The sequence below is a fragment of the Lygodium microphyllum genome, chromosome 5, assembly GCF_053477565.2.
Source record: "Lygodium microphyllum isolate KBCC chromosome 5, Lygodium_microphyllum_v1.1.10, whole genome shotgun sequence".
In the NCBI taxonomy this organism is placed as follows: domain Eukaryota; kingdom Viridiplantae; phylum Streptophyta; class Polypodiopsida; order Schizaeales; family Lygodiaceae; genus Lygodium; species Lygodium microphyllum.
This window is the reverse complement of record NC_141139.1, coordinates 42,198,726-42,214,928: the sequence shown is the minus strand read 5'-3', so window position 1 is coordinate 42,214,928 and position 16,203 is coordinate 42,198,726. Positions and strand designations below refer to the sequence as shown.

General features: G+C 37.2%; 1 protein-coding gene across 2 annotated transcripts in view; it reads left to right on the top strand.

Annotated features, from left to right (window-relative positions):
- The window catches only part of LOC148035736 (uncharacterized), a 40,393-nt gene extending 35,161 nt beyond the window's left edge, over positions 1-5,232 (top strand). Inside the window, exons 3-5 of one of the 2 annotated variants that reach the window (XR_015690865.1) lie at positions 3,179-3,891; positions 4,334-4,391; positions 4,530-5,232. Coding sequence is in view for 1 of the 2 variants with exons in the window: in XM_087677754.1 (XP_087533880.1) it covers positions 3,179-3,570 (392 nt within the window). In the remaining variant the exon portion in view is untranslated. Of the gene's footprint in view, positions 1-3,178; positions 3,964-4,333; positions 4,392-4,529 lie in introns of those variants that run through there. The other variant, XM_087677754.1, reaches the window with a different exon arrangement.
- The last annotated feature ends 10,971 nt before the right edge of the window (positions 5,233-16,203 follow it).

Genomic DNA, 16,203 nt, shown 5'->3' with positions numbered 1-16,203 from the left:
TATCATTTAGTGACTTTGTTTTGCAATGATGCCTTCAGTCAGTGGGCCTCATTCCAATCAAGACTAATCCAGGGCTTGATGATCATACATTAGAAAAACAAGCAGAATTGTGATACTTCTGATCAACCTTAAGTTTTCAGTTGTGAGGATATGTGCAAAAATTATTTTTTAATTTGGGGGCTGCAAATTTGGTTTTGTTAGTGTCTGCTGTAAAACCCAGACAAAAGTGCCTCGATTTGGTCTTCACTGGTGTATTAGTTAAAGTAAAACCCATATCTCAAAACCGACAGTTCTTACTGGTCCATTCTTTGAGCTTACTGATTTCTTGATACTTCAGGTTACTTGCACTTGCTGAGAGTTAGCAGACTTTTCTTTTGTTGGACTCTCAAGAAAACCATGTCTCTTTCCTTCTTTGAAGGTTTGAGCTGTCCTCTTAGGGTTAGCATAGGACTTTTGTTGGTCTTGGGCAGCCCTAATATCTTATCGAATAGCCGCAACTTGTTCTTCCATATCCTCTGGCATCTTTAGAGGCCTCAAATAAATTTAATATAGAGTTGCAGACAAGAAATCTTGTCTATACAGGGTAGGGAAAGGTTTCATTCCAATGTTTTGATGATAGGATGTATTTTCTGCAAACTCCACTAGAGAAAGGTAATCAATCTACCTCTCAGGCTCTTGTTTGCTCTTAGGATATCCTCAATGACTTGATTGACTCTCTCTGTTTGGCCATGAGTTTGGGGATGATAGGCTTTGCTAAAGCATAATATGTGCCAATAGCCTAGAAGAGAAGTCCAAAGTTTGAAGTGAAGAGAGTGCTTTGTCAAAGACGATTCTCTGGGATAGCCCATGTAGTTGGAAATGCTCTTTTCTTACTGTGAGTGTTTCTTTCACATAGGAAGCTTGGATTACTGTTTTGAGTGATCACTGGTTTTGATTTTATAAGAACATAATATTGATAAGAGCAGAGGGGGGAAAATATATGTAGAACAAACTAGACAATCAACTAGAGAATGGCAAGGCCAAAGTATTTTGACTATTGATTGCTTGAATATGCTGCTGGAGTGAAGGCTTTATCAATGCCCTAGTAGTTTGCCAAATTACTGATTTTGAAAGCGTAAAGGTTGCTGATGTCCAATGTGCACTCGATGACCGGGTTTTTGAAAACCTTCAAAAGAAATTTGATCTCATTTGCATGACAAAGCAAGCCATCAAGCAAGTGTGTTTGTGAAGCTTGACACACACAAGAGTGTGGTCTGTCAATAAGGATCATGTGAATCAGGGGCTATATAAGGAATTGTGAAGGTTGATACACCAAAGCAAAGACACCAAAGAACAATTAAGGTGTAGACTGACAGTTCTGGGTTTGTCTTTGTAGGAATTTATTTCTAATTATACTGTGCAATATCACTTTGTTCCTTGAAGAAGGAAGACTTCCTAGAGAACAGTAGAAAAACTGATGCATAAGAGAGAATCAGTTTCAACGTGATCTGTCTGTAGTTTTTCAATACGAAGTCTCCATGAAAGGTGCTGGTTTCTGGAAGCAAACCTTTGTACTTGGAAGGGTGAGAGAGCACTTTGTTTCCCCAGTTTTTCCCCTTCTGCATGGTTTCATGACTATTCAAGTTGTCAAGTCAATGTGCTTGATCTCCTCTGAAACTAGGATCATTATCAGATAACTCCAGGGAATTTGGAAGTTATAGGAAGTGTCTTCATAAATAAACTTGGGTACATTTTTGGCTTCAATTTGCTTTATCACCTTGGCCTTCACCCCTTTGGAAAGTAGTCCACTGCAGTAAGCATGTAAATCTCTATCTGATGTCATCAGTAAGAGTACCAATTGCATGAAGACCCACCACTCAAGCATCATAAGTAAAGCCACATTCCTAGCTTCAGATGTAAGCACTCATTTGCCCATCTGTTGGCATTGCAAATGTGACTCGCTCCAGTGAGAAACATCTCTTCTAATGCTAGGCCAAATATATCTTTTAACAAAATGAATAGCCTTGGACCCATCCATAGGCCCTAGACATCCGCATGATTTCACTGTTGACTGCAAATGAAATTTTAGGAGCTTAGCGACCTTTCCAATAATCTATATTCCAGAAAAATGTGTTTGCATTTCTTTCACAATTCATGATATGTGGGATTGTGGCTACATTTTAGCCCTTTCTTCAGAATTCATGCTATCAGAATAATCTTTCTTTGCTTTCAGTATGCGAAGAACATAGGATTGCGACTTCTTCAAAAGCAAAAGTCCAACAACACAAATTTTTGTTTCTTAAAACTGGAGTGTAGTGCCAACTTGGGGTATGTGTCCAGAGTCAACTCCTGTAATCTATGAATGTATGTGACCACCTGGAGGAGAGCCACAACCACCATGGGGGTGCTAGCTCTGCTTGCACAATCTCATCTGGCACAGATAGTTTACTGCATATCATTACACACACATGCGCGCGTGCACACACACATCCATCAGATACACACTGAATATCCTCTCAAAGAGCTCTACCGTTAGAATCTGATCAAAGCAGGCTACCAACACTAGCTTTCCTCAGGCGGTAAATCTGCCCTGTCCTGACATTTGTAAAAGGCCAAGATGGCCTATAAGACTTGAACACAGTACAACTAAAGATGATGTCCCATCCAAGAATAGTCAACAGAAATGCCAATGAATGTATCGTATTGTAAAGAAACCTATGAACAGAAAAGATAAGTCCTATGACTAGAAGAGTAGAGATGAGAGATAGCTTGGTTTCATATTTGCTGAACATCCTAGTATCTCTCACATTGGTGCTGCAAAAAGCAATTGAACATTGAGTGGATGAAGTATATTGGCAGGTATCTTCAACACATATACACACATACACATGCACATGTGTGCATACATGCATGGACTACCCAGGTCTGTGGGTTGACAACACAGTGGCTGACCAGTAGAGTAGGCACTTGATTACAGAGAGAGAGCAAGTTGCATTTTTGTACTAATAGCATGTGACTTCTTTTGGTTTCTCTGTTTTACCTATCTAGATGGCTTTTGATATTTGCATGCTGTCCAGGTGGCCTCTTGTGCATCTGATTATTCTTTTATTTCAGAAACCTGTACGAGAGAGAGAGAGAGAGAGAGAGAGAGAGAGAGAGAGAGAGAGAGAGAGAGTGATGATCCATTCATTGCTAGCAGAGTTGGAATCTCCTGTCCTTGAAAAGGAAGTGGATTCAAACCTTGATGTTGACAGTCAAGCAGAAAATAGAGCAGTGTCTACCGAGAGTAGAACCAAGCGGCGCAAAGCTGCAAAGCGGGAGAAGTCTTTCAAGGAAGGGAAGAATGAAGAGAGCACCCAGGATACTGCCAGTGTACCCAAAGATGAAGATGAAAGAGGAGAAGGTGACTCCAGGCCTGCAGATCCAAAGGAGCTATTGAAAAGGATGGCATCAATGAAGAAAAAGAAATCTTTCAAAGAAAGTGATGGACCTGCCAAAGCAGCTGCAGCTGAAGCAGCTGCTAGAGCAGCAAAACTTGCCGCTGCAAAGAAGAAAGAAAAAAACCATTACAATCAACAACCTGTTAGGTGATGTGCTGGGTGATGCCACGAAGTCATCAGCCAAACTCTCTGTCCTACAGTTTCAAATACGTGCATTCTGTTTGCTCACAGATTAGGGGAAATAAGACAGGTAGCTTCCTCCAGGTTGAATGCTCATCTCAACCTTTGCATATGGCTGGTTTTTTCACAAAAAGTCAAATAGAATGGTGGGCTCGTCTCGAAATGATACATGTACTATGTTGCTTTCAAGGTTCTAAACTGATTGTTTGAAGAAGGTTGGTCAGGGAATTTCTTAACAATATATCTCTTGCATACAGAAGATTGTGGACAACCAATCTGATGCAGTAATATGGTGAGAACCTGGCTTGTTTGTAATGAAAGGCTTTTTATTTTTAGAGGGTTATAGTCTAATACTTTCTCTTGATTTTTTGCTGCAATATTTGGAGGTGTTATATTTTTGGCATCATAATTTTCAAACTGTTTGTATTCATCATCAATATCCTTCGTATCATCATCATTCTTTTTGTGTGTTGGTGAGGGAAACTCCCTGCACAAAGTTTTGAATGCAGGCACTATGCTCCAGGTATTTTGGGATTAAAACCTTCAAGGTGAAGTCTCAAGAGTGAATTCATACTTGCTTGCATAGTATGAAGGGTGATTGTCTTCTAGGCTTTAAATGTATTAAACGAATCACTGTTGTTAGTGTGGGTATTCGGACTACCTTGCTTTGAAGTTCAGCTCAAGGATACTTGAATCTGGTTCTGCCAAATTCTGAAGTTGTGATCCTTTTGCAGAGAGGCATTGGTCTGAAATTATATTGAGGTTGGGTTCTTGTGCACAAACCAGTCAATGGTAGGTAAATGTTTGCTTTTAGAAATCTCTTGCAGCTGCAAATATCAAAAGATAATCTCAAATGTAATCAATCAAAAGCTCTTGCTTGTTTGTTGTTTTAATAAAGGTGGATGTTTTCTGCTCCTGAGGGGTTAATAGGGAATATTATGGATGGACCTTTTGGTTGGTTTGAGCAGAAATCTGAAAGTTACCAGTATCTATTATGTAATTAAGCAAGTGTGTTACAAGAAGACCTGAATTCAAATGGTGGGTACATGCCGCAATGTCTTGTTTTTCGCCAGTTTGAATGCTTTGAAGCTATTATTGAAGAGCTATGGAGATTAATTTATCAATTGTATAACAGTATGGATAGCTGACTTTCAAATGCCCATGGAGTTGCCAGGGATTTTGAGTATGTCCAAATCTCTCAGGGCATTCGTTATGCAAGCTGGGTGGTTTTTGATTCTTTGAAGATTTAGGATGGGACATGCATGCTGCATGTGATTAGTATGGGTTGGAAGGGGAGCCTGGCACTTACCAGTTTGGCTTGTATCCAAAGTCATTAACTAGTGGCACACATATTGGTGCTATCCTTGAGGAGGCATACTACTAAAGTTTATGTGGAGAATTTGTCGTGGATTGATCTCACACCGATTAAATCTTCATGTATAATTTACTTGAGAAGATGCTTAATGACTTACCGTGTCGAGAACTTTGAGGTAGGGGCTTGAAGATGTTTGTGCACAGTAAGATGGTAATATCACTGTTTCTACGAAGAGGCACGAAGTGTGAGAAGTTTCATGCGGCATGTTCATACAAGGTGAGGTGGTATCATGTAAGGGGATATTATTTAAGGATAGATCAATGGAGCTTAATTTGTTTACCATATGTGCGAGTTTATGGGTGGATTTAAAGAATGGCACTGCATAATCACTGTAGTGATGGTTGGGTAATTAGGCTCGAAGATTAACGTTCACAGTGCAGGGGTGGGTACATTGTGGGCATGTTAGATGAGATGGTCTTGTTAGGGGATAGGATTTGAATAAGGATTTGTTAATGGAGCTTAATTTTTCACCAAATGTGTGAGATATGGGAGGTTTCAGAGGATGTTTTGGATGTACTCCATAGTAATGTCAAGTATTATGCTTGATGACTTGATGTTTGAGGTAGGGGTGACTACAGACATGTTATTAGCAATTACTTTCAATTGTTCACAAGTATTGATGCTTACAATGTAGAAGGTGGCTAGAATGTTCAAAATGGACTTGAATGTGTAGATAGCCCGCCGTGTAAAAAATGTTTACAATATACATTAGGGATGTTGGCAAAGCTTTTGGTTCCCGTGCTCATTATTTAGTTATGAGTGATGTGCTTAAGTTGTAACTTTTAAAGCAAGAGCAACCATACTTGAAAGAACTTGATGTTGATGTACTATATGATACATATGCCACTTTCATTGTGGGCACCTATGTTTTGGAATATCCTTGCAGCTCAATAGAATGCATGTGTGTGCGATATTATGTGTGTGAGTTTATTGGTTGTGTAATGATGATATATGATGGATAGAAATAGTAGGCGGGCATGTTAACCAAGTCAATGCAATGACAATGCAATTTGGAACAAATTGACCAAAGCCCTTATTTTGTTTCATTAGTTATAGTCTACCACATGAATTGTCTTTTCATTAGACAAATTTCAAGCTCATTTAAAGGGTCTTCATGATGTAAGAAATCTGGCATCCTAGAGCCCAACTAATTTACATACATGCGAATGCAAAATAAGCATGGTTTTATTAGAACATGACATGTTGAAATGCATTAGTTCATTAGAAGGCGAAGGTGGTTCTAGACTGTTCATATATAAACATATTAGTTTACAAGAATGCTAAACTTGATGTAGCTTGATTTCAAATCTTGTAGTCAAAATGTGATAGATCTCAAGGGATGCCTCTTTAATTATATCTCAATTAGCTTTGATAACCCTACTCTCTAGTTGCTACATTGTATGCTTTTTAAATGTAATACATGAATGCCCAAAAGCGGGGACACCGTCTCTACAAACGTTAGTTGAAACAATGGGTGAGAGCCATGTTGGCATTTTTTCTAATGTGTCAGTACGAAGCCTACAAGGTGAGTAATTAATGGAGCTTGATTGTAATTGGATATCTCAAGTGGGAAAGAGTTTGAAGTCACACAAGCACATGAACATAGGTCTTCCCATCAAGATGTGAACCCATATAACTTCATGATTACAAGCACAAGTGTCAAACCTCTAGGCATCATCTTTCAGACATTGTGTGTTCTTGATTTTGGTGTTTTATATTCATCATATTTGAGGCAACATTATATTTGGTCCAATCTATATTGCTTACTATATCTTATTGTATCCCTTGCCTATTTGAAGTGGAAGAGGTGAAAACACATGAAAAAATTGCACAACCCACCAAGGGCCTTGAAACATGTATGTTACTTGATGCATGAAGATATGTGCACGTGGATTCAACCGTGGCTTCCATTTATTGGTCATTTAGAGTGGTATAATCCCTATCTTTGCTATTATATATAGTAGACCTGTTATATACATGTCTCAAACAATCTTACTTTAGTGATTGAGACTCATGTATGCCTCTATTGATGCTTATTTGGTACACTGATGCTTGGAGGATGTTATGGTGATGCATTGAAGTGCTATTAGATTGATTTGAGCTGAAGTAGCTTAGTGGATGTAGGGTTTTCTTGTTGTGATACAATTATACAACAAGTATTTAACTAGGAAGGTTGTGCCTATTGAGGTTTGATGCCATTCACGTATACCACTTGGATCTATTGACGTTTATCATTGATGCTTAGACTTGCATATGATTACGATATGCTTTGGTACCTAGATTTGAGCTACATTTGGTGTCTTGTAGCTTTGCCTATATGCTTTACTTGCTTTAGTGATGGTCAATTATTATAGGTTTGAAGATTTATTATAGGTTTGAAGATGTATTGATTGATGGCTTTGGGCATTTAGATGTTATGTACTTGATGTACAGATCCTTGCATTGCTCTCTTACACTTTGGATACGCTTTAATGGATGTGCTTTGGTATATTTACGTTAGAGCGTTGGATCATCTATGCACTTGAGCTTGGTTTATTGAGACATTGGAACTCTTGCCTTATATATACATGCTCTCTTCGATGCTCTTGGAGGTAGTTACGCTTGTTGCTAGTGGGGTGATTTGTATTTTACATGCTTTGGACACGGACATTTACCTCTGTTAGTAGGATGTTAGTGATGTATACGTGCTTCTCGGTTATGTATTGAATTGAGCTTTATTACTCTCTACTTAGTCTCAAATACACTCAATTGTGTATTTGATGGATCTTTGCACTTGTTATTGAGATCTCTTATATATATGATGCCTATGCTTATGGGATATATTGTTTATTGACACTCTGAGTCCGTGATAGACTTTGGTACTAGTAGTCTATGCTCAGTTCAATGCTAGTTGCATTCTTTGTATCCTGGTTGTTACTTGGATATCCTTAGTAGTGGGAGTTTGCTGCCCATAGTTGGTTTGACATATACTATTGTCTTTATTTTAGTATTGTTGTAATTACATTTTTAAGTATTCTTTTAGACAACAAACCTTGTACTTTGGCACTCTTTTGATTGTAGGTTGTGGACAACTCGTCTCATTTGTTCCCTTCCTTTTGCCTATTCTTTGGAATAAATTTTGGGGCCATTTTTTGTTGAATTTACAACAAGTCATACTCTTATCATTTGCAGATGCTTGCAATCATTATGATATGCTCATTAGGCATTAGTGCTATTTTCAATATTGAAAAGCTTGATGGTAATAACTTCCAATACTAGAAGACATGAATATGGAAAGTCTTGGTGCAGAAGCGGTAGGTTAAACCATTGAAGTTACATAGCATTAAGCCAAAGCTTTATGATGCAAAGGATTGGACATAATTTATTGAGCTATGCAAATCAACTACAATTCTATCATTATTAAAGTAGGTGTATTTTAATATCATTGACACTAAGGGTGGTGCTTATGCACTATGGAAAAAGATTTGTGATATTTATGACAAACAAAGTCCTGCATCTCAATTATACTGGTTGAAGAAACTTGTGGACCTTCGCATGAAGGAGGGTATGGCTATATCTACTTATTTGAACGAGTTTTATTCCATTTTTAGTCAGCTTGTATTGCAAGGCATTTGGTTTGAAGATAACATTCTTGCTCATTACATTGCTTGAGTCGTGGGATACCTTTCGTATTGCTATGAGTGCTCATTCCCCTGGTGGTAGTTTTAAATATAGTGATGTAGAGAGTGCTCGATTTATAGAAGAGGTAAATAGAAAGAACATTAATGCAGCCTACACTTCTCATGCATTGATTGTTAGAGGTAGAAATGGTGGTAATGGCAATAATAATCATGGTAGGGACTCCCAACATAAGTCTTAGTGTTGTGGGCAATCTCATAGTAAGTCCCATGGCCGTAAGTTCTCTTTGACACGTCATTATTGTGGGTAGCAAGGTCATATTAGGTTGTAGTGCCATAAAATGTGCAAAGTTTGATGATTGTAGCATTGTTCCTATAGTAGGATAATGCAAAGTCTGCCTTTGTCTTTTCCTGACAGGCTTGGCATTAGGCTCTAGGTTGATGTGTTGTTGGCATATTGTGGGATCAATCCCCTTCATATCTTTGTACGACCATGCAAACACATCTAAGTTCTTCTTTAGTAACTCATACATGACCACTAGCTCTTCTTCTAGAAGATTTATATCCACCTTCAAGTGACGTTATACCCTCAACATCCATGATAGTTAGTTGCTTTTTACCTTCCACTTCGCGGATGAATGTCCCACGGATGGCTTATGGGTATAGATCCAACTCCTTCAAGGGTGTAGTCTCCTCTTCTGATGATTCACTGGACCATAGCATTGTCCATAGTAAGTCCAATGTAAAGATTGAAGAAATAAATGTAGTACATACTAAGTTTGATGATGAATATATCTTAGTTGCTTCATCTTTTGATACTACTTAGTTTATCGATGCTTCATTTACTTACTCTCAGTGTTGGCTACTTGATTTGGGGGCTTCTTTCCATGTTACCATGCATTGGGATTGGGGTTGGTTCCATACCTATTGCAACATTACGGGTTCTGTGAGATTGGGAAATGATAATGCATTGGATATCATTGGCATTGGGGATGTTAGATTGCATTTTGCTTTAGGAAGCTCTTTTGTTTTACATAATGTATCTTTTGGTGATTCTGTATGGAACATTACTTGTGGTCGCCTAGTTTTTGCTTGAGGTGCCAAGACTGGTAGCCTCTATCCTTTGTTATATCTGGGTCTTTTGGCTATGACTGATTTACCACATGTACCTTTATGGCATTGCCACCTTAGGTTTATACCTTTGAAAGGAATGAAAGTGTTGACTCGTTTACAGTATCTTTTGCCTCTTGATTATTGGCATTTTGATTCATGTGATCATTGTCTTTATGGTAGGCAGACCTGTAATTCGCATAAGAAGTTTGGTTCTACGCACATGGATGAGCCTTTGGATGTATGTGGCCTCATGATCTACCAATCATTGGGTGGCACAAAGTACTTTTGTAACATTTATCAATGATTATTCACAAAGATTTGGGCTTACCCTATTAAGTAGAAATTGGATGTTCTGGCTACATTTCAACACTTTTTTTCTCTTGTTGAAAACCAATTGGGATAGACTAAAATGCCTAAGGTTTGACAATGGGGGTGAATATGTCTCTAAGGCATTTCAGTAGTTTTGCGATGACCAAGATATGAAGCGTCAATTGATTGCTCCATACATCCCAACCCAATGATGATATTGGAGAGTGCATGAATATAACTATTGGAGAAAGAGTTAGTAGTGAGCTTAGCCAAGCATGCTTACTATAATATTTTTTGGTAAAGATAGTTACTAGCGTCGTGTATCTCATTAATAGATTCCCATGCACTACTCTTGGTTGTTAGGTTGTAGAGGAGATATAGTTTGGGAAACCTTCATTATATGCTCATTTGCGAGTCTTTGGATGTGAGACTTTCTACATACTCCTAAAGACAAGTGCAATAAGTTGGATCTAAAATTTGTCATATGCATCTTTCTTAGATATGGGGATACAAGTGAGATGGGCTATCAACTTTGGGATCCGTAGGCTTGGAAGGTTATCTCTAGCCATGATTTGATTTTTCATGAGGAGGAGATGCATAAGAAACTTGAGCAAGTAGTTGAGGTATGCACAATGGTCTTTCAAGAGGAACCTCCTATTATAATACAACCAAGTACACAACTTGCAGTTGATGTAGCGGTGTAGGATCCGCATATTAGATTCACATCCTCCTAATTGCTATGAGCCCTTTGTGGATTATGTCATAATGATAGACTTTAATGAGATCCTTATCTATGAGGAGGCTATGCATAGAGGTGATTCTCATTCTTGCATGATGAGATTTGCATGCAACAACCTAAGGGCTTTGTAGAGAAAGGCAGGGAACATCTAGTATGCAAATTGAAAGAGAGTCTTTATTTATGGGCTTAAGCAAGCACCTAGGGAGTGATACCATAAGTTTAATACTTTTATTGGATATTCCTACAATGACATGTATATGTGTTTATAGACAAAGAAGACTCGTGATGGTAACTTTATTATATTGGTGCTTTATGTTGTTGATATGCTTAGATTAGCTAAAAGTGCTCATGCTAAGTTGGATACTTTAAAGACTTAGCTCAAAAAGAGCTTTAAGATAAAGGACATGGGAGATGCATCACACATACTTGGCATGCTCATCACATACAATTGCTTCAAGGGACTTCTCTACTTGTCCCAGAAGGAGTACATCCATAAAGTAAGCCTATTGATTATCCTTTGCCTTCTTATGTGAAGGTTAGTCAAGGAGATTGTTTGTGGTTTCATATTTAGGGTGGTAAGCCTATTGCTTATCCTTTATCTTCTCATGTGAAGGTTAGTTAGGGTGATTGTCCATAGTAAGATGATGAGAGAGTTGAGATGGCCAAGGTTCCATACGCATCTGCAATGGGCAGTTTGATGTGTGCAATGATAGACACTCGTCTTGAGATAGAGCATTTGTAGTGGGATTTGTGGCATGCTCTATGGCTACACTTGGCAGGCGATATTGGGATGCTATGAAGGATATCATGAGATAATTGAAAGGCGCAACAGATATGTATATTTGCTATGGTACCTCAGATATAGGAGTCATAGGCTATATTGGCTTCGACTATGCAAGACATGTAGACAATAGGAAGTCCACCTCTCAGTATGTCTTTATCTATGCTAGAGATGCTATCTCTTGCATGTCTAGGGTTCCAAATTGCATGGCCTTGTCTACTCTATCAAGGCTGAGTAGATTGCATCCATTGAGGCTTGCAAGGAGGCCCTATGGTTAGGCCGTTTGCTTATAGATCTTGGTATGCCTACTATGACTCCTATACTACATTCAAATTCGGTGAGAGCCATTCATTTGGCATTGAGGTCTCAAAAACACCTTGTAAGCGATCCTAGGAGAGAGAAAACATTTTAGAAAATAGAAATTTTTAGATTTTTAAAAATATTTATATATTGGTAAGTAAATATATCAAAAATTGATGTTGTGATATTCTTGTGGTCACATCAAACCTAGAAATCTAGGCCGCCTAAAGGTCACAAAGATTGTCATAATGAAGATCTCACTCATCCTCATTAAAGTGAAAAATAATATTCAATTTTAATTTTATTCGACGTTTGATTAATTCCCTCCATTCTTACTCCCTTCTTTCTTTCCCATCCTTACTAGTTTCTTCTTCGTTTTCCTTCTTATTTCTAATTCACATAGTTTTTCAATCCAATCTTCTAATCACATCCTTAGCTATGGATCAGTCATCCAATGATCTCTGTAGCTCTAGTAAAAAGTCTCTCTATCATCTTTATATTGAGTTGGATAGTGAGTATGAATCAATAAAGAAGAGAACAAAACCCATTACTATCATAGAGTCTATGAAACATATAGTTAGATTTGAAGGAAAGAAGAATCTTGATCTTTGGTTAGATGGCAAGCTATATCCCAAAGATCCTAGTAAAAATATAACTCTACCTTTCTATAATAGCTCTTCATTGATGAGGTTCATTGGTGATGGTTATAATGGGTTTCTAGGTTATACACTTAACTTGGTTGCAGAAAAGGATGTCCTTAGATTGGAGAACCATCTTTTATCAAAACATAACAACGAGTTGTTGGAGAAGCTAGAGGGCTATCAACAGAGGATTCATTCGTTGGAGAAACACATAAAATCTTATCAACAAAAGCAAACTATTTTAGGCCTTCGAAATTGACAAAAGGCTCTTAAAAATATTGAGTCTCAAATGAGGAGGAGATGGTTGCGGTAAAAGAATCCAAGCAGTAAGGTACATTTTTTTACTTTAAAAATATTAAATATAACTTAATTTATAATTAATTGTATTGATTTGTGATGTTGATTTTGTTTAGGTCTCTTTTTCAACCGAATGCAAGTGAAAGAGATTATTTAAAAGCATCTCAGTTTTATTATCATCTTCTTCCTTCAGTAGTTTCAAAAGATATTTTAGAGAAGAAGAAATTTAAAAAAGGCAAAGAAACAATGCTTGGAGTCATTTATAAAGAATCGTTCTTTGGATAGTGAGTTAGTGCAGAAGACACTAGATAGTATTGGTATTAGTCGAGATGCTTATATACAACTTTTTCAGCTTTTAAAATCAAATATGAAGCAAGGGAAAGCACACAATTATATACTTCCAAGGCCATATGTGGTTAGAACTATTAGACAGAGAGTGAATAACAAAGTGACAGAGATTCTGGGTGAGCCTTTTCATATCAAGGCTAGCTTCAAGGGCAAGAAAAATGAAGTTGTATTCAATGAATTTAATAATATTTTCCTTGACTTTTCCACCCTACAATGTTTAATGATTAGATTTTATGACTTGTCACTAGAAGATGCACAAGGAGTGGCTAGATTTGTGGTTAAACTCGATGAAAGTGAGATTTTGAAATGCACAAAACTAGAGAGGGACTTTATTACCTTGATGAATAGAGCACTTTCATCAAATCACTACAATCACTCAATGTCATTTAGTGTTTAATAGGAATACAACATCTGGTGGCTAGGAGCATTCGAAGTAGATGTAGAGGATTTTTATATATTATATTGGGTTTTTTATTGAACACCAATACTTGATATTATTAAGAGACAAGAAGCATGAGAAGAGCTATTTGCTGAAGGATTTGGGAACTATAAGATTGAGTGGCACATAGCTGGTGATTTAAAGACACAAATGTATGTGCAGTGTATCAAAGGGAGCCAACTCCAGATCTCCTTGCCTATATTGCATGTTCCCAGCCATCGAGTTGAACTCAAGAAATTGGAATAGAGCTCCCTCTAGGCACAACAAGGATCCACACTTTAAGCCAGTCCTAGATAAGTGAACGCTCATATATGTACACTTCATACACTTTTCAGGATAATTGAAAACCTTGTTCATCTTTATATAGGATTTGCATGGAAGTTGAAGCTATTATTAGCTAAAACAGATGCTATAACAAAGATTGAAAAAGTCTTATCTACAAATTGGTCTACATGGTGGTAATGTTGTTATTGAACCAGATCTTCAAAAGTCTAAGGATGGAAATTGTGTCCCCAAGAAGCCATCTATTGATGGAGTGAAGGCTAGAAGGTTCTTAGGCTTTCATGGGAGACTTGGTAAGATAAACTCTAGGAATGGTGGCTCAACTATTAGATACAATTAGTGGAAGTCCCTAATGCAGTTAAGGATCATGCTGATAATAGACAAGCTCAGAATAGAAAAGCCAATGTTTGGAAAACACTAGATAAAGTATTATTTTATTGTGATAAAACAAAATGAAATGGTGATGATCTCAAAGACTTCAAAAACTAATTGAATCTTTTTAAAAAGGCAATGACAGAAGCTTGGGGTAATTAACACTTCACTCACTATATGGTAAGAAGTTTGCATATGTATGTCTGTTTATTATCTGACTCATACAAGGTTTTTTAATTGACTTTCTTTATTTGTTAACTATGCATCACATTTTATACAACCATACTTTATATTTTATCAAGAAATATGGATCTCTATTTGTTTGGTCAATCCAAGATATGGAAAAATCACATTATCAAGCAAGAACAAAATACCCTAGACACAAGACATGGAGGTGGAAGATACAAAGCAAACAATTTATTGGAGATCTTCCAATGGTTCTACAAACAAATGTGGCACAAATTCAAGCTCAAAGATACAACTGCATCATGTAATACATCATCTCTAGTAAGGACTATACAAATTTTCACCCAAAGAAGAAAAGAGTGATATTTAAACTCTTGTGCAAAGCAAAGATTTTCAGAATGGTTACAAACTAGACAAAGAGATGGAAAAAGATGGGTTTCAAGAAACCCTTGACATCTTTTAGTCTGACTCTGTTGTAGAAGAGTCTCCAGTTTCAAGGAATTCACTAGGTCCTCTAGAGGAATCTTTTGTTTCATCCCACTCAATGAGACCTCTACATTTCAGGAACTCTTGTTTCCTATAGCCTGGAAGGAGCTTCAAATTCTCGGCATCTCCTACATGGGAGAGTAAATAAGAGCCAAGAACTCCAAAGTATCCTGCCCTAGATCCACTATATCCAGACATGAAGCCAAAAACTCTTATAGCTTCTTCATTCTCCACCAAAATTATCTTATTTGATCCTCTATTGAAAATTTGCGATCCAATAACCTTGGAGATAGCTTTCAAAGCCATCATTGTTAGGCTTGGAGAGCTTGACAATGATGGCTTGGAGAGCTTGACAACCTGCTATGATAAATTGCAACTATTTGATTATTTAAGCTTCCAATATAATGACCAAGGCCTTGACTTTTGCCAAGCTTCAATGGCCTTGAGCCCTTGGCTCTTCCAAGAAAGTTGTCTGCATCTTCAATTTCTATCAGCACAATAAACCACAATAGTATAAGATGTCAATAGATAAATATCCAATAATATTTTTCTATAATGCATAACATACTCTAATATAAACCACAATGGATATCTTAGAATTATCTTCCATACCTTAGGGTTTTCATATTCTTCAAGAAGACTATCATCATAAAGATTTATTGAGCTATTTGGTTTCTCCTCTAATGGAGACTTCAGTTTCTCTTCATACCCCATATCATCAATACTAAGTCTCTGCTAAATTTGTAAAAACTCTTCCTCTGTATAGGTAGCCCTCCTTTTTCATATTCCATGATTTGATTAATACATGAATGCAAGGCTATAGAGCTGTCTTGAAAATTCTCTCCCTCAACATCAAGACTTACTAGCAACTCCTATTCATAACCTATAAAATTCTTATCATTTTGACCCCATGCTGCAAGGATTGCCAAGCAGTAATCTTCTCTAAGATAAAAAAGGTGTTGGATATCATTTAGCAATATATATCTCTTTTTGTTGATGAGGTAATTGGAAAATGTTGGGACACATTCAAGAGGACCTATTTCAATATCTACACTCAACTCTATCTCCTTTTCTTCCACTTTTGTAATGTTCTCACTTTTAAACAAAGCAACATCAAATCCCTGCACTAATTGGTTCTCCACATCCTCTTGAAATATTTCCCCCTTCTCTTCAACCTCTTTATCTTTGCTTGCAATATCCTCTATCTTCTTCTCTTATATTGTGTCTAAAGAATAACTATCCATATATTGAAGATATAAAAGAAATCCAACATCCTTCTGTACAAGAAGACATTGATGCTGATTCTGATGAAAAGGAAA